This window comes from Panicum hallii, chromosome 4, assembly GCF_002211085.1.
Source record: "Panicum hallii strain FIL2 chromosome 4, PHallii_v3.1, whole genome shotgun sequence".
NCBI classification, from domain to species: domain Eukaryota; kingdom Viridiplantae; phylum Streptophyta; class Magnoliopsida; order Poales; family Poaceae; genus Panicum; species Panicum hallii.
The window spans coordinates 49162181-49189972 of NC_038045.1; the positions used below are offsets into that span (position 1 = coordinate 49162181).

The 27792-nt window shown below is 46.0% G+C and overlaps 1 protein-coding gene across 2 annotated transcripts; it reads right to left on the minus strand.

The window, feature by feature from the left end:
- Nucleotides 1–6578: 6578 nt before the first annotated feature.
- LOC112888535 lies at nucleotides 6579–12341 on the minus strand. 2 transcript variants are annotated; one of them, XR_003227833.1, is made up of 3 exons: nucleotides 9081–12341; nucleotides 6821–7720; nucleotides 6579–6713 (listed from the first exon to the last, which is right to left on the minus strand). XR_003227833.1 is itself a non-coding variant. In XM_025954760.1 (3 exons), the coding sequence occupies exons 1-3, from the start codon at nucleotides 12310–12312 to the stop codon at nucleotides 6676–6678; spliced, it is 1356 nt and encodes a 451-aa protein (XP_025810545.1). In that variant the 5' UTR covers nucleotides 12313–12341; the 3' UTR covers nucleotides 6579–6675. The 2 variants fall into 2 exon arrangements, 1 of the variants encoding a protein (XP_025810545.1); XM_025954760.1 differs by having other exon boundaries at nucleotides 11895–12341.
- Between the last annotated feature and the right edge of the window lie 15451 nt (nucleotides 12342–27792).

Below are 27792 nucleotides of genomic sequence, written 5' to 3' on the forward strand. Positions count from 1 at the left end.
TGATCGGGTAGATTGGGGTTACGTTTATGTGATGTTTAAGTTGTTTAATTCATATATATAAGGCAGAATCTACCTTCTGCCAGTACTCATATAAACAGTCAGCACACAACAAACCAGCACACACATCACAAACAACAAGCACAAACCATTTTATTACTGCAAGGGGGGTACAACTTGGGGGTACGACTAGGTCTCGTGCTACTCGGCCAAGGTCTTGTCTAAGGGCACGTCTTAAGCTGGGGGGGTGCATCACTGGGACGGCGTCGGTTATTCTATTCGCGAGGCGTGCCTTCTTCCGGGGCGGAAAGGGTGAGAGGTTCTCGCTCGCCATCTTCTGGGTCCCCATCGGTCAGGGGTTGCATTGCAGCATCCCCTTCGTCGGCGGCAGCAGAACTTCCAGGGTTTTCGGGTGGGGCTCGTGTGCTCCCAAAGAGTGATCCCCACCCTATGACGGACGTTCCGAGTAAAACATGGTCTTCTCCAATTGCCGGGACCAGTGTTCCACTTTGGGTCCAATCTTGCATACGCCGGTCTCGGGCTTGCCTGAGGCTTTCTTGGGCGACTGCCTCGCTACTGACCGCGGCTGCGGCTCTCGCCTCAGCGTGGGCGGCTCGGATCTGCTGTAACCTTACTGCGAGCTCTGCTTGCTCGGCTCGATGGGTCTGCTCCCTCAGAAGGTTGGCTTGCTCATCAAAGAGTTGGTCCAGGGCGGCTAGGTAAGTAGCCACTTGGCACAGGGGGCCTTCTTCGTGGCGACGTCGTTCCAGGTTTCTCATGCGTGCTTCCCAGACTGGGGTTCTGATGGCCGGCGGGAAGAACTTCGCTGGTGTGGGGGCGAGGTGTTCTTCAAAAATCCGGCACAAATAACGGAGTGCTTTTCGGATGGCCAAGGGGTAGGTGTCTTGGTGTCTAAACCCTGTGGCGGTCGCTCACCAAGGTTGGATGCCGGGGTAGCGGTTGCTCCTGGCGATGACCAGGATCACCCTGCAGCGGAGGGTACCATGGTGCTCGTACTCTCGGCTGTAGTACCTTGGGCGTTCCGTAACGCCAAGGTCTTCCAGGGTGTTGATTAAGAGGCCGGGGAATCCAGGTGCAGTTTGGCAATCGCCCTGGGTCCATCCTTCCTCAGCCATCTGAAACAGAAACAGGGTAAACAACCTGGTACAGGTGCAAAAAGGAGTAGATGATATTTATTATTACAACAAGGGTGGTACAGTTTTCATGGATACGTGATCATTAGGGTAGGGTTTTGGCTAGGGGCGCTAATCCTATCATGGGGATTCTTCCTCGGTCCTAATAGAGCGCTTCTTTATTGGAAGGAACCGATCCATCTCGTTTTCGGTCTGAGTACCCTTATCCCAATGGGTTTCCATGGGTTCTTCTTCTTCTTCCTCTATCCACCCACCTATTCCATTGCGGTTCTCGTATTCTTGTATCTGGACTTGGAGGGCGGCCACGGAATACTCGGCGTTTGCAGCTCTTGTTCGTTGCTCCTCCAGCTCCTGGGTTATCTTTTCAATCCCATGGATTAGCTGCTTCAGTTGTGCCGCCTGCTCGCGGTAGAGTGCATCCAAGCCAGTAAGGTAGATGGACAGGTGGGAGACCGTATCTTCTAGGTCTTCTTCTTCTCGTCCAAGTCCCCTCATTCGGGCAATCCAAGTGCGTCCTCTTCCCTCAGCGGGTGGGAAAAATCCCATAGGAGTCCGCTGGAGGTGGTGCCTATAGAGCACACGCAGCCGGCGCAGGGCTTTACGGGCGGCCTTTCGATAGGTGTCGGGGAAGCGGAAACCAGTGGTGGAGATGAACCAAGGGTCCACATCAGGGTAGCGGGTGCTTTTCTCCACAAAAACCATTATGTCGCACCGAAGGGTGCCTCCGGCGATGTACTCACGGTAGGCATACTCCGGTGGTTCCATAACCCCAACGCGTTCCAGGCTGAGCAATAGTAACTTGGGGAGGCCGGGCTCTGCGTGGCAGATTCCGCTAACCCATCCATTGCCAGCCATCTGGAACAAGGCAAAGACCAGTGGTGAGTGTTTGTGCAGAAAATTTCTAAATCGGGACAAGTTCTAGGGCTTGAAAAGGGGTCTCGTTCCTAGGGTCACATCCTACGGCCAGCCTACGGCTCTGATACCACCTGAAACGTCCCCCCATCAGGGAAGACTTAAAAGTGTCGAGTTATCAGTCCCAGGATGCTGATAACACTTTTATTACATCAGATGGTACATCACCGTACAACTCTGCGCGGTAATGGGCAGTGAAGCGCCACTATCGCGAGGATTACAACTAAAACCCACACTATTATACTAGCTACGAAAAGAGGATCATCAGAGTCTTGCGCCATGCGGAATCCAACGGTGGCCTTAACCACAGGCAAGACTGGGTGCAGGACGGAACCCTACTCATTGTCTTCGGGGACGTAGTCTGGGTCTTCCACTGTAAAAGTAAGAATGGGGTGAGTACAAACATACTCAGCAAGTCCAATCACACCCACGGAGGGGGGGGGGGTATAACAGAGTTAAATGCACAGGATAACCCAAGGATAAGGTTAGGGTTTATTTGCGGAAAACTCGGTTGCATGCAATGGTTCATTTAAAACATTTTCAAAATAAGCTTTCAAGTACCAAAGAGCATACGATGTTGATCCACGCAGAATCCAAGTTTTAGACTGCTACCGAACTCCCCGTCCGCCGTAGCACACGGCACAACTGCCGGACACTTTCCAAACCACTCACACCAGCTCAACCATTCCCAGAGAGAAACACTAGTTATGTGACCACACCATAACTTGCCCAATACCGTGGGCACGGCTATTCGAATAGATTTTCAACTCTGCAGAGGTGTGCAACTTTACCCACAGGTGGGGTACCACAACACGAACACCTTAGTGCCGGTGCAGATCCCATCAAAGCCGTTACCCACCTTAGCCAGACCTGACTAGCCACCATGGGATCTATCAAGGGGGTCATTCGACCTATCACCGAGGTTTAACCAGGGCATAAGTCACACAGAGCTTATCCCGTCTCCTTGATCACCCGTTGCTCCCAGCTCTCCTGATGGCTATCAGACTAACTAGTGGGGTTAGGCCAAGCCGTTGCCCATACAACGATCAAGTGGTTCGCACGACAAGAAGCTAGGTGAGATGTCACATCAACTCGGTCCTTAGGGGTGACAAGATGGATATCTCCCTTCCACGCTCAACCACACAGGTACGAGCACACCAACGGCAATTTTCACAGAAATGCCATCCATCCCGTCCGACTCGTTTCTCAAATCCACATTTTACCCTTTCCCACACACACGCATTTTCTTTATAAAATCAGGTGGTCAAGGTATGGTTGTCACAACAAGGGTGGCTATCCTACCATGGTTACGGCACGCAAAACCATGCAATTTTATAAAACAGGCCATCGGGTTGTGTTTATAAAAACTAGGACAAAAACATGCATCAAAGGGCGGAATTGAACTTGCCATCGTCAAACCCTTGCGGGAAGTCCTGATCGAAGCACTGTCCTTCGGGTTCGGGGTCGCAGAACTGGTCCTCAGTTGCTTGGTCGCAGTCGGGAACCTCGTCGTTCACTCCGTGTCCTACGACGCAAACAAACAGACACACAATCAAGCGAAAGAACTAAAAGCTTTTATCGTTGGGCTTGAATCGGAAATAATTTAGTTACGGAGTTAGGGGTGATATCTTTGGGTGGTTTCTTAATGGCATGGCTAAAACTATACTAGAAGTGGAGTGGTAAAGTTTCGGGTCAATCGGAGGTCGTTTCGCACATAAAATGACACGCTAAAGGTGGTTTCAGGGCTTAAACGGGGGTCCAGGGACTTGTTCGTAATTATCTAAAGGGGGTAAGGGTTTATTTGCGAACCCTAGAATTAATCAGGGCATGCTAAAGGGTGTCGGGCATAGTTGGGTTTTTATGTAACGGAGGGATTCAATTTGAATTAATAGAATGGGCAGGGTTTCTTTTGCGAAAGGGAGCTATTAGAGAGGGGGGGTCCTTATTTAGAAATGAGAGCAAGGGTGGGGGGTTATTGGGCATTTTGCCCTGTTCTTCCTCCTCTTGCCGGTTGAAACAGAGGAGGGAGAGGAATAGGGCGCCGGCGGCGGCAGCCTTGCCGGCCGGCCGGGGCCAAGGGCCGCCCGGGGCAAGGGAGAGGAGGGAGAGGGGCGCACGGGGAGCCCTCTCCCGGGCTCACCTTGGGCTGAGGCGGGCGAGGGGGGCGTGCCCACGGGGCAAGGGCGGCGGCGCTAGGCGGCTCGGTGGAGGCGGCGCCGGGCTGGGGGAGGCGAGGGGCCGGGTGGTGGAGTGGGTTGTGGGGTGGGTGAGCCGCGCGGGAAGCCCATTTATAGGGGAAGGAGGCGGCGGGGCGGAGGGGATTGGGATGGGGCGGCCGGCGGGCGGTGCGGGCGCCATTAATGGCGCTCCGGCCGCACGCGGCCGTCGCGACGCGGCGTGGCGCGGGCCAGGGGCGGGGCGGCGCTCACCGCGGCATGGGCACGTGGAAACAGTGGCGAGGAAGGACGCGGCAGCGGCGGACGGCGCGGCGTCGCGGCGCGGCCGTGCGACGGGCGGCACGGCGAGCGGCGCGGCGCGTGGAGCACGCGCGGGGCGTGCACGGCCGAGCGCAGAGGCGTGCGCGCGTGGGCACGGGCGGCCGAGCCCGGGGCGTGGGTGCGCACAGGGGAGGCGACCGTGGCTTGGGAGCTGGGCGGCGCTCGGGAGCAGAGGAGAGAAGGGAGGAAACAGGAAGGAAGGAAGAAGAAAAGGAAAGGGAGGGAAGGAAGAAAAAGGGAAAAGAAAGAAAAGGGAGAAAAGGAAAAAAAAGAAAAGAATTAGGGAGAAGGAGAGAAAAGAAAAAGAGGGGAGGGGAGAAGTGTCGGCGCCGGTCGCGGCGGTGACCGCGGCCGGTCGGCCACGCGCGGGGAAGCGCGCAGCGCGAGGAGAACAGCGAGGGAAAAAAGGAAAACGCGTCGGCGCCAATCGCGGCCGCAGCCGCGGCCGGTCGGCCACGCGCGCGGTATTCGCGCGAGGAGAAAAAGAAAAGGGGTCGAGCCGGCTCTAATTACGGCGGGCGGTCGCGAGCGATGCGGAACGGGACGGCGATCCGATTAGGGTTAGGGTTTTGACGTCGAACCGTTTCTACGAATTACTCTAGCGCATGATTTAATTAAATGAATTTTTGGGGCGTCACAGATCCTGAAGGACAGGTTCCTGGTTCTGACTCATCGCCGCAGCTGGAGAACTAACAGCAGGTGCTGGCACCGTAGGTGACGCAGCAACTGGTGAAAAACTAGCAACAGGTGCTGACACCGTAGGTGAGGCAGCAACAGGCAGCACGAAAAATGGATCTTGGATCATCGGAGTAGGTACGAAAACCCGCTTCTCCTCAAGATCAATCTTTCGAGCTACCGTGCTCCCCCTCATCATCTGATCCTCCAAAAAGACAACGTGTCTCGTTTCTACGAACTTTGTATATCCGTTAGGACAGTAGAAACGATAACCCTTCGACTTTTCTGGATAGCCAATAAAATGGCAACTTACTGTCTTAGGGTCTAACTTTCCGATATTTGGATTAAATACTTTCGCCTCAGCTGGACAGCCCCACACGTGTAAATAGTTCAGTGTAGGTTTTCTCCCTGTCCATAACTCGTACGGTGTTTTAGGCACCGACTTACTCGGTACGCGATTAAGAATATGAATAGCGGTTTTTAACGCCTCCATCCATAAATTAATCGGTAACGTGGAGTAGCTTAGCATACTTCTCACCATATCCATTAGGGTACGGTTACGTCTTTCAGCGACTCCATTTTGCTGAGGCTCGCCCGGTGTAGAGTACTGGGCTACTATTCCATTTTCCTGTAGAAACCTTGCAAAAGGTCCAGGTACTTGGCCATACGGGGTGTGACGACCGTAGTACTCACCTCCACGGTCAGATCTTACTATTTTTATTTTAAGATTTTGCTGATTTTCTACTTCAGCCTTAAAAATCTTAAATTTATCTAACGCTTCTGATCTTTCTTTAATTGGATAAATATATCCATAACGCGAATAGTCATCCGTAAATGTTATGAACGAATCATAACCGTCCACGGACTTTATGGGAAATGGACCACAGATATCTGTGTGCACTATCTCCAAAACCCCTGAACTGCGTTTGGCTCCTTTCTTTATTTTCTTAACGTACTTTCCTTTAACGCAATCGATGCAATATTCTTCATTTGAAAAATCTAACGGATGGAGAATATTTTCTTTAATTAATCTCTCAATTCTCCCCCTCGAAATATGGCCTAAACGACAATGCCATAATTTCGCTGAATTTTCGTTGTCGCATCGTTTGCGCTTATGACTTGCGTCGTTAGACGTACGTGCAATACTTGTAGTATTGCTAACAGAATTTACAGTCTCATGCATAGGCAACATATAAAGTTTGTCTTGTCGGATGGCAAGACCAACACACTGACTTTCAAATAAAATCTCACATTGTTCTTTGCCAAAATGGCACTTATAACCATCATCTGCCAAACATGATACTGAAATCAAATTTCTAGACAAAGAGGGTACATAAAGAACATTATGTAACTGGAGTTTAAAGCCATTCTCTAATTCTAACGTGAGTTGACAAACTGCTTCAACGTCGGCTCTAACTCCACTGGCGACTTTCAGCCATCTATCCCCTCTTTGTAGCATCGTCTTTGTACTTATACCCTGCAAAGAATTAGCAACATGAACAGTTGCACCTGAGTCAATCCACCAAGTAGATTTAGAATAACTTACGTACAGGGTCTCATCGATAAATGTGATAACATCCTCACCTTTCTTAATTAAATGCCGTAGAAAATCTGGGCAATCTTTCTTGTAGTGTCCCGTCTTGTGACACCACATGCATTGATCCTTTTCAATGTGTGGTTGATCTTTCTTTGCACCCTTCCCCGGGTGAGTCGAAGAAGAAGAAGAAGAAGTGAAACCTCGTTTGAACTGAGGTTTCCCTTGTGGCCTCGTGTTTTTATCTGAAGAGTTGTTTCTTTTGTTGTGCCTAACATAGTTGAGCGTGTCACCATGCGAGGCTTTGAGTCTTTCCTCTTCTTGCACACGCATCGCAATGAGCTTCTCTAAGTCCCATGTCTCTGGGCTGATGTTGTAGTTAACAACAAAAGTCTCAAACTCTTTTGGCAGAGAAGCTAGAACCAAATGAACAATAAAAGCATGAGGAAGCTCCATGTCCATAGGTTTGAGCTTGGATGCCATATTGCTCATTTTCAGTATGTGCTCTCTCACACCACCGCCAGAGTACTTATCATTAACTAACCTCTGAATCAGAGTCTGAGCATAAGCTTTTGAAGAGCCAACAAATTGACTCTCCACTTTCTTTAAGTACTCAACTGCGGTGGGGCAATCTGGGATTGCTCCTCTGATACTGTCTATGATGGAACTCTTGATAACCATCAAACACTTTCTGTTGGAAGAGATCCATTTTGCTTTCTCAAGATCAAACTTCATTTGAACATTTGCATGTTCTCTCTGACGAGCTTGCCAAGCGGCAGAGGTCTCTTCCGGGTCCCTCACCAGTTCCTCAGGACAAACTGGAAACGGTGAGGTGATAGCGAAATCAATGTCTGACAGTGCGAGAGCCACTTCTAGTTTCTGTGCCCATATCCCGTAGTTGGAACCATCCAACGGCGGTATAGCGTTAATGAAGGTCATGGCATTAGATCCTGAAATTTAAATCAAGAAGGGTGAGAACTGCTTTTATAAAACAATAATTGCATATCTCAATTTAACGTTGGTCAATATTAAGATATACAATTAACTAGCTGCATTAATTCTAAAACACCGTTGGGCAGAATTAGATTAAATGCATGGAAACTTACTTAAAAAATTATAATACTGCTATTATCAACGTTGGTCAGAAAATAACAATATTATAACGGAACAAAAAACTGAAAAACTGACTCCTTTAATTATAATATCTCGTTGGGTCTAAAATAATTAAAGGATATGACTTAATTAAATTTGCAGCGGAAAAATAAACAGTGCTAACTTTCAGAAACATTCTTACTTACTATCCCTCCATAGAAAAATTCACGTTGGTGAAATTTAAAACGGAGATCAAATCATACATGAATTTCTTGAAAAAGGTTTCTAAATAAATATTAAATCTCACTGTTCATCCAACCCAAAACCGGCCAAAAATGGGCCCAAAAGCAGCCCGAAACGGCCCGGCCTAACGCGCAACCGCGCACGCGGGGGGCTCACCCGCGCACCAGGCCGCAACCTGGGCCTGGGCCGGGAAAGTCGTCCCCCGCCTGGGCCAAAACCGGCCCGCGCGCCCGCGGATCGACCGCGACCGTCCGATCAAGATCGACGGTCGCGCGTCGACTTCGGAGGGACAAAACCCCCTTGCCGCGTCTTTCCCCGAAATCCTAGCCAGTCTTTCTCCCCCTCTCGATCCTCCCCCGGCCTCTCCTCTTCCTCCGCGTGACCGCGACCAAGGGCGACGGCGCCGCCGCGGACCTCCTCGCCAGCGTGCGCGCTCGCCTGTGCGTGAGCGCGCCGCCATCGAGTGGGCCCGAGGTGGCTTGCTTACCCGCGCGCAAGGCGCGGTGGGATCCGCGGCGACGGCGCGCTCGCGACGCCTCGGTCCGGTCAACGGCGGTGGTGCACCGGAGCCCCTGGGCTTCAGTGATGCTGTCCCGTGGAGCAAGGTGCTCCTGGTGACGAGGTAAGAGTGCTTATCTTAGCCGGTGAGGGTTAGGGTTAGGATTAGGGTTAGGGTTAGGGTTAGGGTTCGGGTTGGCACGGGGTGCTGGTGTTCTTGCACCCCGAAGGGTTTGATCCTTTCTTTGCTTTCTTGCTTTGCATTTTCATCGATTTGAAATCAAATCATCTCCTTCTAATTGCTTCGGATTGCTAACCCGAGACTAACTGCGCTTAGAGAGGCTAAACTGATACCATTGATAGGGTCCTTTGGATCCACTAATCGTCAATTAGCTCGGTAATTAACTATACAGGATAGAGCTTAGGGCAAATCGTGAAAGAAACAGAGATATAGGGGAAGGCGGATTAGATCCATACCACCGGTCGAAGCCCCGGCTTCGCCGTTGTTGGCCATTACGTCGAGGAGGAAGCCGATCGGAGTCGTGGACGAGAGCGGACGAGCGGCGGTGAGGTCGAGCAGTGCCGGCGGTGATGATGCAGAGGAGCCGGCGTGGGTGTAGAGGCGGCGGCGATGGTGCTTCCCGTCGCTTCAGCGCCCACCCTTTGGGATCGGATCAATTAGGGTTTTAGGTGGGTTCGTAGGCACACGGCGAACTTAGTCATCCGTGCCCCGGCCCCCACCCTTCCTTTTATTGTGGCGCTGCGCGACGGGGGCCCACCCGCCATTGGGTTGGCGGTGCGCCCCCGATCGGGGCGCGTAACCGATTCCGGATCGGTCGTTGGACCGATCCGGATTGAGATTAAACTAACAGTTTCTTCCTGCTGATATGGAGCCTCATCTCTGCTGCAGCTTGCAACTTGTGGACCGGAGGAGGTCATCAGTGAACTCAAAGTAGGCCTTCCTTGCAGCTGCACTGGATATAAGGATGACGAGGACAATGGAGAATCCAGATGCAAACCCCAGTAACATATATAGGTATGTCATCGTATCGAAATGGTGAGGAAGTTTATGGTGTCGATGCTTGCTGCTGTTGGGTAAACAGATTCTTGATACTGGGGGCCCACAAAGATTCGCGTTGCCCAAATAAGAATCTTTAACGAAAGTGGCAAATTGAGATTCTAATGGTATGTTTCCTGAGAGGTAGTTGTAGGATAGGTTCAGATGGGACAGCCCTTCCAGTGATGTCAAGCTCTGAGGAATTGGCCCTGATAGACCATTCCATGAGAGATCAAGTGAGTGTAAGCAGGTCATTCTTCTCAATTCATCAGGAATACTGCCTCCAATGCAGTTTCTTGACAGATTCAAGCTAGCCAATCCAGTTAAAAATCCTAGTTCACTGGGAATTTCGCCAGTTAATTGGTTCGCTGAAAGATCAATGCCCTTGAGATATTCGGGTCTGGTAAAAGTAAATGTGTAACCTTTGTACGTCATCTGTAAAGTATCTGTGTACACCGAAAAGTAAGCACCCCCAACACCGTAAACCATGAATGCAATAAAAGGAGTAGTTATGCTCCATTCTGGATTATGGTGCATGGCTGTGAAATTTCCTAGGAAATGTGGTACAGGGCCAGATAGTTTGTTATTACTCAAGTCCAAACATTGTAGAACATTAAGCTGGGACAGTTGTGTAGGTATTTCACCAGAAAACTGATTAGACCTTAAATTCAGAAACTGCAGCGCTTGTAGGCTGTCACCGATCCATTTTGGTATATTTCCTGACAAATTATTCTCCCCGAGATCAAGAAGGACCAGCCTATTAGATGACTGCAATGAGGTGGGCAAAGTTCCAGAAAAGTTATTCTTGCCGAGGTGCAACGTGATGAGAGAATCTAGGGAACCTATGGCTGATGGTATTTCTCCCCAGAAATTATTGCTTGAAAAGTCTATAATATATAGGTTTGAGTTCTTATTCCAACAGTTTGGAACCTCCCCTGAAAGGTGGTTCCTGGACAGATCGATAACTTCCATCAGTACCATGTTGCATAGGTCTTCTGGGATTGCTCCAATAAGTGAATTGTTTGAGAGCAGCAGGTAATACAATTCATTACCTCCAAAGCTGTGCGGCAATGATCCAGACAAGTGGTTGTAGGATAGATCCAACAGTTGAACACTAGTTGGCAAATCAGGAATACTTCCCTCAAGTCGATTATACCTCAAGTTCAGACTTGTCAGCATTTTCAATTGCTCCAAACTTGCAGGCAACATCCCAGTTATATTGTTTGTTGAGATATTTAAGCTTGTAACTGATGAAGAAAAATTCCAGATCCAGCCAGGTAACACATCACTGATGCCTGCACAGCCTAGATCAATCATCTCGATTCTTGACTGTGATTGCAGCCAAGTCGGAAATTGTGGCCCTACTAAGCAGGCATGCATCCCTAGCTCTCTGAGTTGAAAGGGTGGAACCCAGCCCTCCTTCATTGCAATCTTGAAGGAATTCGATGATAAAATTAAAGTATCCAGTCTTGATAAATTGACAAAGTGGACTTCTGATAACTTGCCTCCAAATGAATTAAAGGAAATATCCAAGTGTGTCAAGTTAGATAGCTTGCCCATGCTGGCTGGTACATCTCCAGATAGTGAGTTCTTACTGAGATCAAGAATTCGTAAGCTTGCCATTTGCTCAAGCCAACCAGAAAGATATCCCTTTAGCTTGTTATTAGCAAGCTTAAGGATTTGCAACCTATTCATGCAGGGTAACAGACCCTTCACTATTTCTGTTATATTTCCTGACAAAAGGTTTCCAGACAAATCGATGTGTACTAAGTTGCAAAAACTACTTGCTGATCCTGGTATCCCTCCTTTCAACTTATTGTCCGCTAGTGATAAAAACCTAAGCGATGTCAGTTTTCCTAACTCATCAGGAATCCTACCAGAAAGCCCACAGCTAGAGAGATCCAACTCTGAAAGGGAAGATAGATTCCAAATCCAACTTGGCAAGGAAGAATTCATATTAGAGTTACTCTTGAGATCAAGTATTTTAATGGTGGTGAAGTTGACCTGAGGAAGACAATTGAGATTAGTGGCAGGAAGGCTTGCATCATTCAAGTGAAGCTCTTGGAGCAAAGGAAGCATATTCAGGGCCTGCAGCCAATCCGAGGCGGTAGCAAGATATAACCAACTGAGGTCAAGATACCTCAAGGAAGTCAGTTTGGAGACCCAGTGGAAATTATTGACAGTTATCATAAGAGAATCAGACAGGTTAAGATATTGGAGCCTTGTTAAATTACCAAGCCGAGGAGGGACTGGACCACCAAAATGAGCACTGGAAAGATCAAGATACCTCAACAACTTGAAAGAGCCTATGAATTCTGGGATGCTCGCCCCGCCGAAGTCACTCTGGCTGAGGTTGAGATACACCAAGTTGGTGAGACCAGCCAAAGATGGGCTGATCTCGCCTTGAAGAGCGTATCCGCCAAGGTCCAGCTGGACGACATGGCCAGTCTCCTTGCGGCATATGATCCCGCTCCAGTCACAGCAGTTTTCTCCTTGCCATGAACTTAACCTCCCATGAGGATCATTGATACTGGCATTGAAGGCAACCAGAGCATCCCTCTCTCCTGGGATGCACGCCGCTGCCTCCCTGGTGCTGATTACCAGGCTCCAAAGGGCCAGTGCAGTGAGCACTTGCTCCAGAAGAGGTCCCATGGTTCTTGGTGATTTTTTTTCTGTAATAGGGGAGCTACTTCTTTGCTGGTGCCTGTTGCTTGCTCCTGTTTTATAGGAAATGAAGCCATGAAGGTGAAGACTTGGACTTCTAGTCTTCGGTTGTCACACTCAGTCTCACCGGTTGTAGACTTGCAGTAGCTTTCCTTTGGATTGTAGTTTGGTATCCTTTTCCTGTTTAGGTCCGAACGGAAAACAGTCGACCGAATTCCACCATTCCACGCAATGAAGTAGTCGCTGTCCATTTCTGAAATCCCCTTGAAAAACAACCATTTCATATGGTTACATTTTCCCAACAGACACAACACACACAGCCACCAAAGAAAAAGCAACAAATTAGCAGGCAAGTCCAAAGAAAAACATCGAGGGAAAAACACCATCGAGTTAGTTTTTTCTACGACCGAACATTTTACTCACTCCGTGTCTTTGACTTTTTTAACCTCAAGTTTGACCACTCGTCTTATTTAAAAATTTATGCAAAATATCACTTCTTTTATTGTGACTTTCTTTATCAATACAATTTCTTCAAAAATGAATTAAATTTGACTATGTTTGCATAGATTTTTTGAATAAGACGAGTGGTCAAACTTGGAGTTAAAAAGTCAAACAACCTATAATTTGGAATGGACGGTGTAAAATCCCGGTCCAACAAGGATGAATTTGAGCCCACCAGTGACCCAAGTGTGAGTGGCATGACATATGTAGTAAGTTATCCCACTTTGCTAGTTGAGAGTCAGTCTTAACAACGTATAAACCCAAGTGCCAAGTACATTTCTACCCCCGGATTAACCCTTTTATGCAAAGTGAGAACAAAAATGTAAGCGGTGTTGGTGCGAGTGCGTATTTTCCTCAACGTGCGAGTAGAACTTAGACATACTTAGGACTGGGGCGTTAAACCATGCCAGATAGTACTTTTTCAGTGATTGGGATATATCTATGCATAAAAATCACACTTGACCTAACTCTATATCCTCAAACAAGCCTCTCAACATCAGCTCATGGAATCTTCCAACAAAGGAACGTTTCAACGCGGGTTAGTCATTGCTGACATGAAACGTTAGGATGCGATGGTATGTACGTAGTCATCTTCCACGTCCACGCTCAGACCAGGGATACAATCAAACAAGCCTCTCAACATCAGCTCGTGGAATCTTTCAACAAAGGACGTTTCCGACGAGGGTTAGTCATTACTGACATGAAAGTTAGGATGCGATGGTACGTTGTTTTATCTACACCTCTTACTACTGACTTGTCTGCATATAGATATTTTCCAATGTTCAAAACTGTGTGAACATATTGAAGAAAAAGTTGCGCGTATCCAAGTTGGATGTTTTTATTTTTTTGGAATTCCCAAGGAATTTGCTGGGTGGCATTGTTCCAGGAAGCAGTCGTGGTGATTACATGATGCTTGGCCTGGGAGACATGGTAAGTCTAATGAGCTGCAATTTTCCTGTTGAAATACTTGATGATGATATGATTCAAATCCACGGTCATCCTTTGGCCTACTATAGAATAAGTAGTCTCAGTGGTTCTACTTTTAATACCTCTGCTTAGCTTCATATTATCTGTCATGCCTATGTGTATAAACTCTGTTTTGTTCCGTACTAAGCTGATTACCAAATGGCATATTGATTAACAATGTTAGGCTATATGGAACTGACATGTAAATATGAGATGGGAATACCACAGGCTTATAGTCTATGCCAAATCAAGAATCTGTTCCGTGTGAACTTAAGGTCCACTCTGTTCCTTTTCATTACCTGTCACTTCCTGTTCCTGGTCAATCTTAGTTTATTAAGGAATCAAGCTACACACTGCGCACTCCACAATGCACTCAATAATGATTAAGCTTTGGTTTAAAAGAATGTACTTTGACTGTAGCACTGTCCGAATTCTGTATCCAATTGGCAAATCTGCTACCTGTCTGAATGTTGCAGGCAGGCCAAGTAACAGGTATGATGTTATAATTAGCAAAAGTATGCCTGATGCCAACAAATTTGAGCCGAAGAATGTCAAATGACATTCATAGTCACTTCATGTAGGTTTCACCATCCTGCGTTTAGTGTACTATGTACAATTTGTTGAATATTTGCGTATCCAAGTCAGTATGATTGTTCGAAAGAGCAAAGTATGACAACACTGCTATTTGAGCCTTGTAATCACTGTGCTATTATCAACTTTGCTTGTGCTCTTAAGTGGCATCAATACTTACGGCTGATGATGTAAATTTAATCGACTTGTTTCCCCATGGTTGTCCGAATGTCTGCAGGCCATTCCAGGGATGCTTCTAGCGCTTGTACTCTTCTTCGACAACCGAAAGCTCAAAGACTCGAGCGATCCAACAGGGGTGTCTCCCTCAAAGCGTCGGAATTATGTGTGGTATGCCCTAATCGGGTATGGCATTGGCTTGGTAGCTGCATTAGCTGCTGGAATCTTGTCTCAGTCTCCCCAGCCAGCCGTACTGTACCTGGTAAGTGTTGACTTGACTGGCTATACAGCTGGGTTTCGGACACCATTGTCGTTTCTTGTTCGTGCTTCTCTGACTTGGTTTGCACGCGCCAGGTTTGTGGCAGGCATCTTTTTCTTTCTGACAGTGTTTGTTGCTTTCAGGTGCCATCGACTCTGGGGCCTATTATGTACCTGTCATGGTTAAGGAACGAGCTACGGGAGCTGTGGGAGGGGTCTGGGCCGATTCTAAATGAGAAAGTTCGTTTGTTGGAGGTCTGAGGTCCAGGGGTGCCATGAAGGTGCCAGCCCACAGTGATGTAACATAATTGAACATTACTTCAGGTCTTCAGCTGCTTCATACGGCTGAAGAGGAATATTTATCTATGAGCTAGAAAGTTCTAGTATTGTAAGCTTTTACTTTGTTTTTCCTCGCGAGAGGAAAAAGAAATGTATCACTTAACTGCCTGCAATAGAAAGGTTCAATTCAAAGCTACTCTCAACACTACAGAAAAATAGGAAATTTCCGACAGCTACAACAAACTTTCGACGGCCCCGTCGGAAGTTATGGGGCGGGCCGTCGGAAGTTTAGCGGACCGTCGTTAACCCCGGCCGGGCTCGCGTTTTCTCAGTGCCGTCAGTTCCATTTCGTTTTCCCCTTCTCTCCCGGTGCGCCGGCCCCAGCTGCTCGCCCCGCCCGCCGCGCTGCCGCCTCCCGGCCGCGCCGCCGCCCCCGCCCCCGGGCCGCGCCGCCGCCCGGGCCGCCGCCGCACGGCGCCGCGCCGCTCGGACCCCCGATGCCCGGGCCACCGGCGCAACGGCCCCGGCGCCGCTCGGCCCTCCGCCGCCGCCCGGCTCCCCGCCCCGCCCAGCCCGGCCACGCGCCGCCGCCGTTGCCACCGACAGTGAAGTAAGACTATGTTGAATTTTTAATATAGCAATTTTATATATTAACTTCCGACGGTTTTAATATAGATATATATATTTTATATGTTAATTTCCGACAGTTAGTGCAAAACCGTCGGAAGTTAAATAAAATATTGTATTTGATATGCATATTATAGTGATTAAACACTAATCGCTTAAGTTTAGTAACTAAAGCTTTATAATTATGATATGTCTAATTTAAAACTAATTATTTTAAAAATGATATGTCTAATTAAGCCATCGGGTCATACTTAAATTTATCAGATTAAATAGTTAATCAAGTTAAAACTAGTTATTTTAAAAATGATATGTCTAATTAAGCCACCAGGTCATACTTAAATTTATCAGATTAAATAGTTAATCAAGATAACTATATTCTAACTTTGTAATTGTTTAACTTGAAGTATGGGTGAGGATCGACGATGGATGTACGAAGGTTGGCCTAATTTGTCGGATAAATGGATAGCTAATACGGAGGAATTTGTTAAACGTGCTTTTGCTATGTCAAAGAATGGAAATGATGTGAGATGCCCATGTAGCCGTTGTTGTATTTGCCATTGTCAGACTAGGAAAGTTTTATCCTCACACCTGATAAAGTATGGTTTCATACCTAACTATGAGGTGTGGGTGTATCACGGTGAAGCTTTACCTCCTCAGAATGCACCAGAAGTCCCAATACCATTAGAAGTGGCGACATCACCACAAATTCTAAGTAATGATAATGGAGAGTATGATAGAATGGATGAGATGCTTCGTGATTTAGGGGAAGATATGGAGCTCCCATCCGAGTCTGAGGATCCACCTACGTCGGAGGTTAAAAAAATTTTCGAGCTCCTTAAAGCTTCAGAAGAGCCGTTGCACGAGCACACAAAAGTGACTGTCCTTGCTTTCGTGACTCGACTCATGGCTATTAAGTCCAAATTCGCATTATCTCACAATTGTTACAATATGATCTTGAATTTGATTGGTGATATACTTCCGGCAAATCACAAGATGCCTAAAGATGTCTACCAATCAAGGAAATTGTTGTCTGGGCTTGGTATGGACTGTAAAAAGATTGATGTTTGTCCAAATAACTGTATGCTTTTTTGGAAAAATGATATAGATTTGAAGAAGTGTCGAAAGTGTCAAGAATCGAGGTTCGTGGAGGTTGTAAATGAAGATGGTGAAAAGGTGACTACAGAGATAGCACAAAAGCAACTTCGCTACATGCCTCTTATGCCTCGGTTGAAGCGGTTATTTTTATCAAAGAATACTGCTAAGCACATGAGATGGCACAAAGACAGGGGGCGTGCAAACCCAAAGTTGATGGTGCACCCGTCTGATACTGATGCATGGAAAGCTTTAGATGATTTTGATCCAAATTTTGATAGTGATGCGAGAAATGTTCGGCTTGGTTTGTCGACAGATGGTTTCTCACCTTTCAATATGACTGCATCATCATATTCTTGTTGGCCGGTATTTGCTATTCCGTACAACCTTCCACCACATCTTTGCATGAAATATGATTTTATGTTCTTGTGTCTTATAATTCCTGGTCCGGAACACCCTGGAACACGACTTCATGTGATGATGCAACCTTTAATCAATGATCTAGATAAGTTGTGGAAAGGTGTTAAGGCATATGACTGTTACAAGAAACAAAGATTTACCCTTCGAGCTGCGTTTTTATGGTCGATCCATGATTTCATGGCATATGGTATATTTGTTGGCTGGAGTTGTCATGGACTTTTAACTTGTCCGATCTGTGGCAAAGATACAGATTGTTTCTGCCTTGAGTTCGTTGGTAAGATATGTTACTTTGATTGCCACAGATGCTTTTTGCTAGAGAATCATTCATTCAGATTTCAGAGGAACGCTTTCAGGAAGGATACAATTGTCACGAAGGGGCCACCGAAGTGTATGAGTGGGACAGAGATTCTAGCTATGTTGAAAGATTTAAAGATGAATACAGATGGAAATGGATATGTTGGTTTTGGAACTGAGCACAACTGGACTCATATATGTGGATTATGGGAGCTTCCTTACGTCAAAGCGCTGATTCTAATGCACAATATCAATGTGATGCAGCAGGAACGTAATGTTGGTGAAAGCATTATAAGTACGTGCATGGAATTCACTGATAGAATGAAAGACAATGTAAAGGCCAGAAAGGACTTGGCACAGATTTGTAATCGACCGTCCCTAGAGTTGACTGAAAGTGGTGGTAAGCCACGGGCTGCTTTTTGTCTGAAATCTAAACAGAAAAAAGAGGTAACGAAGTGGTTGAAAAATTTGAAGTTCCCCGATGGTTATGCGGCAGGTTTTAGGAGGGCTGTGAATTTGAAGATAGGAAAAATAAATGGGTTGAAGAGTCATGATTACCATGTAATTATGGAGAGACTTCTTCCTGTCATGTTTCGCGGACTTTTACATGATGATGTGTGGAAAGTGTTGGCTGAGTTAAGCTACTTCTATCGGCAACTTTGTGCTAAAGAAATCAAGAAAGAGATGATGGAGAAGTTGCAGAAAGAGATACCAATACTTTTATGCAAGTTGGAAAAAGTTTTTCCTCTAGACTTTTTCAATCCAACGCAACATCTACTTATCCACCTTCCATATGAAGCTAAGGTAGCTGGTCTGGTGCAATATAGATGGATGTATCATATTGAAAGAGCATTAAAAAAGCTTAGTGCAATGGTTGGCAATAAAGGAAGAGTTGAAGGATGCATCGCTAGAATTTAAGTACAAAGAGATATCATCCTTCACAAGTGTATACTTTGCAGAGGAACACAATGTGAATGCACCTAAGTTGCGTTACCATGTAGATGAAGAAGTTCGATGCAGTGATCTTTCAATTTTCGAGTGCAAGGGAAAGACCGTTGGAGCCTCTACAAGATGTGACCCTGATCGTGAGCAAAATTTATCTGCTTTGCTCTACATGTATGCTAATATTGATGAGATGGCTCCATATTTCAAGTAAGATTAATCTTTTACTTAATTTATGTTGTTAGTTATCGTGGCCCATATCTCATCCGTTTACTTGACAAACAGGGAATTTGAATTGCAAACTTGGTCATCTAGGCGTAAATTTTCTTCTAAGCAATATGAAAACATGCTTCGATATGGTAGAGATGGGAAGCCAAATTTTCTTAATTGGTTTCGGGATTATGTAAGAATTTATAATTTTCTGTGATATTTTCTTACTATGTTTCAAATATCTAATTGATTCATATAATTGACAGTGCGACAGAATGCCCCACATACATAAGGATTTATATCAGATGTCGCTTGGTATAGTAACTGTTAGAAGCTATAGTCGGTATGATATCAATGGGTTTCGGTTTCGTTCGACAAAATTTGAATCTACTCATCCTTTAGTAGCCACAACAAATACTGGAGTTGTTTGTACGACAAAGGATGATCAAGAAAGGAGGATTAATTATTATGGAATTGTTAAGGACATACTTGTTTACGACTTCGCGGGACCGAACAATCTTCAAGTAGTGTTCTTCCAATGTGATTGGTTTGATCCCTATCACGGCACTCGAGAAAAGCAATTCGGTATGGTAGAAGTACGACATGAGAACAAAACACGTGCGTGCAACGAATTTGTGCTCGCTCACCAAGTCGATCAGGTGTATTATATGTCGTACCCATGCATGGATTTGAAAGACTGGTGGGTAGTGTACAAGGTTAATCCTCGTGAATGGATACACATCGCTGACGATCAGGTGTATTATCAAAGTAATTTGCAAGAAGGGTTTGAAGAAATTTATCAAGAAGATGAACTCCCGAGCTCTTTCAACATAGATACAGAGTTGTTGTCAGATGTATTAGTGGGAGATCGAAATGATGTAGTAGTTCCTCCAAAAAGAAAACGAGTGCCAAGGAAGAAAAAAGTTACTTGGCGTCCTTCGAAGCGTAAAAAAAACTTGATCCTAATTTTGAATATGATTGATAAGTAAATACCTTATGTTTCCTTTATTTTATATGTACTATTAATTATACTTGTATTGATGTACTAACTTCTTTTTTTAACAAGATGTCAAAAAGGCTAAAAAACCTAGCAAAGAGTTTCGTGAAAAGCACTAAGCTGTCAAAGAGACAAGATGATGATCTGTTTGCGGGCACTTATGTGAGAGCTTCAAGGCGTAGACAGTTGCTGGAACACTTACCTCCAGAGATGCAGGGGCAGATTGCGTTCCAGAGAGATGAGGTATATATGTAATGTTTATATTTTTATTCTAATATTGAGATTCAATATAATTACTGAAATATTTTATGTATTTTGCAGAATGAAGAGGAGACGGACGAGGAGACAAGTAGCAAGGAGTCAGACGAGGCGGGCCGGGAGAATGACTTAGGTGGTTGGGATAGATGGTCTAAAGGATCTGCAGGTGGAGGGTCGACAGGTCAAGGGTCAAGAGTTGGAGGGTCAAGAGCTGGAGAGACTAGTGCTGGTGATGCGGGGACAGTAGCTGGTGATGAAGGGGCAGGAGCTGGAGAGGCTGGGGCTGGGGCTGGAGGGTCAGAAGCTGGAGGATCTGGAGGGCAGGGTCGGACACGTAGGCGGCGATCGAAGATTGGTTGGATTCCCCCTCCTAAACCTCCATGAGAAGAAGAAAAGTGTGTGATCACACCGAATGGAGATGGGTTAGTATCTTTTTTTCTATGTTTTAGTACATAATCCTTATTTCGAATTGATCTTAATTGTTTTATATACTTGTAGGTCTTGGTTTGAGCCTAATTTCCCAGGTGTTGGACATTTAAGATAGGTGAACAAGATTTTAGGTAACATATGCCGTATTCTTTGGCCTGGAATGGTAGAACTTCCATCTGGTGAACGGATCCCTGCTACATCTTGGAACTATTATAGATATGGTGTCAATGTAACGTTCGGCAATACCCAAGAGGCAGTTTGGGCTGAGTTTTGGGTATGATTGCTCTTATGTACTGATTTAATTTTCTACATACGATGGCTACTGATTGTGTAAACTTTTTGCAGAAATATTACAAGTTGCCTGAGGAGGGAGCTTATGATGATCATGCCAGACGTGTGTTCCACCATAACGCACACATTGTGGTTAGAGATATGATTCCTTATGCCAGAATTCAGGTTGTTGCTTCTTATCTAGAACGGACTCAAGGGATAAGATTTGAGAAGAAACGAGATGCTGGAAAATATTACTTGACTGAGGAGCAATACCGCGAGGTAAACTGTTAATAGTGTAATTAGTATGATTCTGTTTGTTACCTTGAAATGAAATATTTTTGTGCAGGAAATGATTCTGTGGATGGCCACACTTGAGGAGGCTTATCATGCCTTATGTCACTATTGGACCACAGATGAGTTCATGAGCATTTCCTAGAGAAATAAAGGAAATCGTGGAACTGAGTCCTATCACACTTACGGAGGTGATGGGCACTTTCGATTGGCCAAACGCATTGTAAGTGAACTCTTTGAAATGAATTCTATTAATTTCATTTATCAATGCATGCTTCTTTAATCTTTTGTTGTATATGTAGGAAGTTCACACAGGTGTAGCGCCGAGTGATATTCAGGTCTACCTCGAAGGTCATAGAGGGCGTGATCCTACAAATCCGGATCAGTTATGCTCTCAGGCGGCTACAGAGCATCTGGTATATCTAAATTTACAAAATTAGCACTATCGAGTTGTCATGAAACAATCTTATGTAATTGTGTGATTTTGTTCTTTGAAGGCGGCATATGGTGACCAAATGATTTCTCGACATGGAGAGGATTATGACTGGAGAAACACGCCTATTGATCCCGAGGCCATTTACAGTAGTGGTGGTGGAAAACCTCATGGCCGGTTAGATTTCTTCAAATTTCAATCTAATTTTATAATTTAAGCAAAAATACATATTTTGAATTTGCTATATTTGGTCAATATTTGTAGGTATCCATTATTCGACAAAGTTATTGACTTGAGTCAGGTGCCGTCGCGTCAAAGAGCGGGATCATCGTGGTCAGCAAGTCATAGCACAAGTCGTGGCAACGATAGCGCGGAGGTTGTAAGGCTGCGTGAAAAAGTAAGACAACAGGAGCAACAACAGCAGTGGTTCCAAGCTCAACTTGTACAACAGAATGCAATACTGCAGGTAAATCTTAATTGTTACAACTTAGGTTAAGTTACATTCTTACTGACAAATTTGATCTTTCAGCAAATAGCGGCCCAACAGAATATACAAGTGTCACCACTAGTACCTCCACCTTTTGTACAGGCCGGTTGGCCATCAGCTTCTCCTCAGGTATGATAGTCAAGGATTCAAATGTTAATTCATAGTCATTGCAAAATATGGTCACTCTAAATAAATGTTATCCAATTAGTTATCTTTCGAACTAATCTTGTCCATTTATCTTTTATAGCCTTTTCACACCCCACCACCTAACTTAGCGGCACCGGGAGACTCACACGTTGATCCAACATCAAATTGGGCGGATCAATTCATTGGAAGTGGTGGATCAATTCAACCGGGTGATGGAGGTGGCCAAACTTAAGTGGAACTTTATTGTTTTATGAATTTGTTCGGTATGATACTTGTATGAACTTTGTGAACTTTGATTATGAACCTGTGAAGTTTATGTATGTGGATATATGAATTGTGTATTTGCGTGCAATTTCTGATTGTGAATTATAATTGTGGATGAAATTTGATTATATCTAATGTTTGTTGTTGGTTTTGGGGTTTCAATTGGGGCTGTTAGCCTGGGAAGCTTAACTTCCGACGGTTTTTGGTCGGCCGTTGGAAGTTTGCGGGGCTTAACTTCCAACGGTTCGTGGCAGCCGTCGGAAGTTAAGACGCGATAACTTCCGACGGCCGCCCAAAAACCGTCGGAAGTTAAGAGACGACCGTCAGTCGCCGTCTGCGCGGCTAACTTCCGACGGTTTTCCCTGGCCGTCGGAAGTTGATAAACTTCCGCCGGTTTTGGCGCTAAGTTGTCGAAAGTTGCTTATTTCCGACGAATTTGGCCCGACGAGGCAACTTCCGATGGCTTAGTGCTAAACCGTCGGAAGTTATAACTTCCGATAGTTTAGCCGTCAGAAGTTTCTGTATTTCCTGCAGTGCAATCGTGCTGGCCTGCATCGTCGGAGCTTCCTCCAAACTCCGTTTTCGGTGGGTTCTGAGAAAATCCTTACCGCATCAGCAAGTGCCAGCCCTTAAGATAGATACAATCGGTGCGGGTCTTGCATGCAGTGTTGGCGCTCGTGGTACGTTTTACCATCAGTTTAAGTGGCGTTATCACAGCGCTCGGTAGCACCCACAGAATGCTGGAGTAGTAGATACTAGGCTATCCTCACCAAGGATGGCCATATGGATAGGCAAAACACTATTTTGTACTGTAGACGCACTGAAACTACATTGAATGCAGAGATAAGTTTGAAATAGACAATGGGATGAGAAAAAGTCGGTATAACCCCCTGAATTAGTTGTGGTCGTCTACGTCATCTCTTGAACTACAAAACTGGATATCTTACATCCTAAAGTATTGAAAACCGGACAAATAACCCCTCGAGCGGTTTTGCTAGGTGGTTTTGATGATGTGGCAGTAGGGCCCGCATGTCAAGTATTTAGGTTTGTCTAGATAACCCCTAGACTAATTTTGTGTTTAAATGACACCTCCAACTATCTCATTTGGTCTGAGTTACACCTTAATAAACGAGATAGAAAAAGAATGGTCTTGGTGAGGTTGCTCATGTGCTGTCAAGAAGCAGGGTACCCGCGGCGGATCGAGACTATGACGCTCTGCTGCTGCAGCATCCGTGTATCTGTGTTCCTATTCTTCCTAGCCACATCTCTACTACAAGCAAGCCACCACCACCAGCCAGATACGGAGAGAGAGGTTGCCGTTGAAACGCGGTCGTCGATGGATGGATGGATGGACTTATTGGTCCAGATGATTCAAAACCTTCCCTTGTTGATTTCGTCAACAAACGTTAGCTACGACTAGCGCATTATGGTTTGATTTCGTCAACAAACGTTAGCTACGACTAGCGCACTACGGTTCTTTCTACGTTGATCTTTCAAGCTAGGGCTGCCTATCCCACACCCACCCGGACTAAAGCGTGGAATATGAGTTCCTCCCATACTCTTGCAGTCTTGCTCGCTCCTCCTCTCCTTATAAACCTTGCCTCTCCATCCATCTCGGGTGAATGAGCCCATCGACTAGCCAGCTTCAATTCAGAGTCACCGTACGTACCATCCCTAGCCAGCTTCATGCCATTTTTGGCAGCCATCCTCTTCTCCTCCATCCTCCTCGCTGCCAGTGGCCGAGGAGCATGCCTTCTTCGATGCCAGCAGGAAGAAACTGATGCCCTGCTGCGCCTCAAAGCCAGCTTCCGCTTCTACTACTACGAAAGGCTTCCGTCATGGAAGTCACTCACTAACTGCTGCGCCTGGGAAGGCGTAACATGTGGTGACGATGGCAGCATATCATCGTCGGGATATGCCGCCGTCGTCACTGCTCTCAACCTCTCCTCTCTCTACATCTCGGGTAATCTCAGCTCATCACACCTCTTCAAACTCACCTCCCTTCGATTCCTCAGCCTTGCTTACAACAGCTTCGATGCAAGCCCATGGCCAGCTCTTGGATTCCAGCAGCTCCCTCATCTCCAGTACCTAGATCTCTCCTTCTCTGGCTTATCTGGTGATTTGCCCGTCGACGACGGCCAGCTCTCCAATCTAGCCACATTAAACTTCTCTGGCCTCCATATTAAACGTTTGCCCCTTCAGTCTTTGATTGCCAACCTTGGCAGCCTCCAAGAGCTAACTCTTCATCATGCCAACATTTCTGTCGTCAGTCCCGCCGATTCGCCGCATGCCTCTTCCCCCACCAATATCGCGCCATTATCATCAGGTCTCAAAAGTCTAAGCATCAAAGATTGTACTATCACGGGCGGCCATCTTGGCAGTGTTCTTACCGATCCCCGATTTCTTCCCATGCTTGCTAATTTAGTCACGCTAGACCTCTCAGGCTTTGATCTTAGAAATTTCAGCCTCCATGCCTTGATTGGCAGCCTTAGTAATCTCGAAAATCTACATCTCGAAAATGTAAACATCTCAGCCACCACCTGCCCAAGTCCAAGGCCTCCTTCTACCAATACCACATCAGGTCTCAAGGATCTGTTGATGATGGACTGCACAATCACTGGTGGCGATTTTAATACTGTTCTTGCCAAGCTCCCATTTCTTTCCACTCTGAATCTTGATGGCACCAAATTCAGTGGCCCTCCTCCCGTGCTAGAACGTTTTGCGGAGCTCTCGTCGTTGGCCATCCTTAGCCTTGCAAGCTGTGGGCTGACAGGGACCTTCCCTTCCTTGATATTTCATATGAAAAGCTTGATCTCCTTGGATCTATCATGGAATGAGAATCTCAGTGGAGAGTTGCCGGAGTTCGTACAGGGTAGTGCGTTGCAGATCTTAGATCTCTCTAGAACTAAATTCTCAGGGGAAATACTGGAATCTATTGGTAACCTTCGAAACCTGACATGGTTGGGCCTTTCGGATTGCCAATTCCATGGCCCCGTCCCAACCTTCACCCAATGGCCGATGCTTTCGTCGATTTACTTGTCAGGTAACAACCTAACTAGTTCATTACCTTCAGATGGCTACCTTGCTCTACATAACCTAACCGCAGTTGATCTTAGTAACAACTCCATTAGTGGAGTGATACCCGCATCTTTGTTTTCTCTCCCTTCTTTGGAGTTTTTGAGTCTGTCCCAAAACAATCTCACCGGAAATTTTCTGTTGCATCCCAACATATCTTCTAATTTGAGATTGTTCATTGATCTTAGCAATAACAGACTGCAAGGACCAGTCCCAAAACTATTGTCGGAGCTTGTAGGTATGTATTGGTTGGATCTTTCGTCAAACAACTTCACTGGAAATGTGGATCTAAGCTTTATAAAGAATTACAAGGAGCTTGACTATCTATCACTGTCATATAATATGTTATCTGTTGTAGAGGAAGGTGGCAATCAGTCCTATGCAGAATATCCAATTATTTGGTCACTGAGCTTGGCATCATGTAATCTAACATACGTCCCAGAATTCTTGATGCACCAAAGATCGACTGGGTTGGACCTCTCAAACAATAATATTGGTGGACACATACCCGATTGGATATGGGGAACTGGAGAATTTTCACCCTATAGCATTGATCTCTCACACAATTTATTTACCAGTGTTGCTACAAATCTGTCACATAGCTCGGTTATTGATCTGGACCTCCATTCCAATAAGATTGAGGGGGTTATCCCACTACCCCCATCGGGAACAAGTCGATTGGACTATTCCAATAACCATTTCAGCTCTTCTATCATCCCTGAGTTTTGGTCACACGTTGGCTCTGCCATTTCCTTGTCATTGGCACACAATAGCCTTAGCGGAGAAATTTCCAATTTGATCTGCAATGCAACTGATATCGGAGTTCTAGACCTTTCATTTAACAACTTGAGTGGATTAATACCACTTTGTTTGTTGAAACATAACAAGACCCTTGAGATACTCAACTTGAGAGGTAACAATTTCAATGGATCCTTGCCGCATGACATCAGCGAGGAATGTGCACTTCAAGTAATAGATCTCAATGGCAACAAGTTGGAAGGGAAGGTGCCAGTGTCAATGATCAATTGTGCCAAGCTAAAAGTCATAGACCTAGGAAACAACTTGATCATGGACATGTTCCCAGAGTGGCTTGGTGTTCTTCCTCTGTTGAAAGTGCTTGTCCTACGGGCAAACCAGTTCCATGGTACCATTGATCACTATGGGTTGCACCCCTTCTTCTTTTCAGAGCTGCAGGTTCTGGACCTTTCTTTAAACTCTTTTAATGGAAGCATACCTATAGGATTCCTCAAGCAGTTGAAAGCTATGATGGTGGTTTCTTCACAAGTTTCCAGCACGTATGTTGAAGTTGTGGCATCAGTAGCAGCATCTCCAGATTACCAACCAAACTACGGGGAGTCAAACTACAGAGAGTCAGTCACGGTCACACTCAAGGGGCAAGAAACAACTCTGATAAAAATACTTTCAGTCACTACGGGAAACGGCTACTTTGCCGAGTGTCAAAAACACTCGGCAAAGACCCAAAAACACTCGGCAAAGCCTTTGCCGAGTGTTGCACTCGGCAAAGAACACACGGAAAAGGAACTGTCGGCAAAGGGGACTTTGCCGAGTGCATTTCATCGGGCACTCGGCAAAGCTTTTGCCGAGCGCAAAGTCCCGCACTCGGCAAAATGTAAGCGCCGTGACGGGGCAGGTACATAACGGCCGCTTTGCCGAGTGCCAGGTCCTTGGCACTCGGCAAAGAAATTTTATTTGCCGAGTGTCAAGAACCTGGCACTCGGCAAATATTACTGCTTTGCCGAGTGCAAACACTCGGCAAAGATTTGCAAAACCGAACTTTTCAGAGCACAGAGCTGAAGATCGCTGAGAGCATTCAACCGTCGAAGAACCACCACGTGCTTACAACAGGCAGCCATTCAGAACTTTAAAGGAAACTCAAAAGTGCTTAGGAGCTCTCATCCATCATCACCACCCATCATTTGCAGCTTAAGCCTCCACTAGATTACAGCTCTACACATTTCTCGTAATAAAAAAATAACTTGCAGATGGCAACAATGGATGAGATGTGTAAAATTATGATTCTTTCTTCTCTTCAGGCTCTGGTTCCTTCTTCTCCTCGGCGGCCTCTTCAAATGTCTCTCCCGGGACAAGCTCAGGGACATCATCATCATCCTGTGCAGCTGCGCTGGCACCAGTCTCAGCACCAGGCACCTGCTTCTGGAACCGCTCAGCGAGCCTCCGAAGGTTGTCCAGGTTATCAGGGCCTGAAGAGGAGTAAGCCAAGGTTAGGCAAGCAATAACAGGAGTTGTTTCACAACAAGCAGAGGCAATTAATTGAAGTGCATTCAACAAAACAATGTAGAAAAATTCATACCCAGTTGGTTAATAATCGTTGGCAGCAGGTCCTGCAGACCTGTTCAAACAAGAAAGCAATGATTAGGGGCACAGAACCTCCAATATAACAGAAACAAAAACCTTTCAGATACACCACGTTGAAGAATTGTAATGGAATAACAAAGA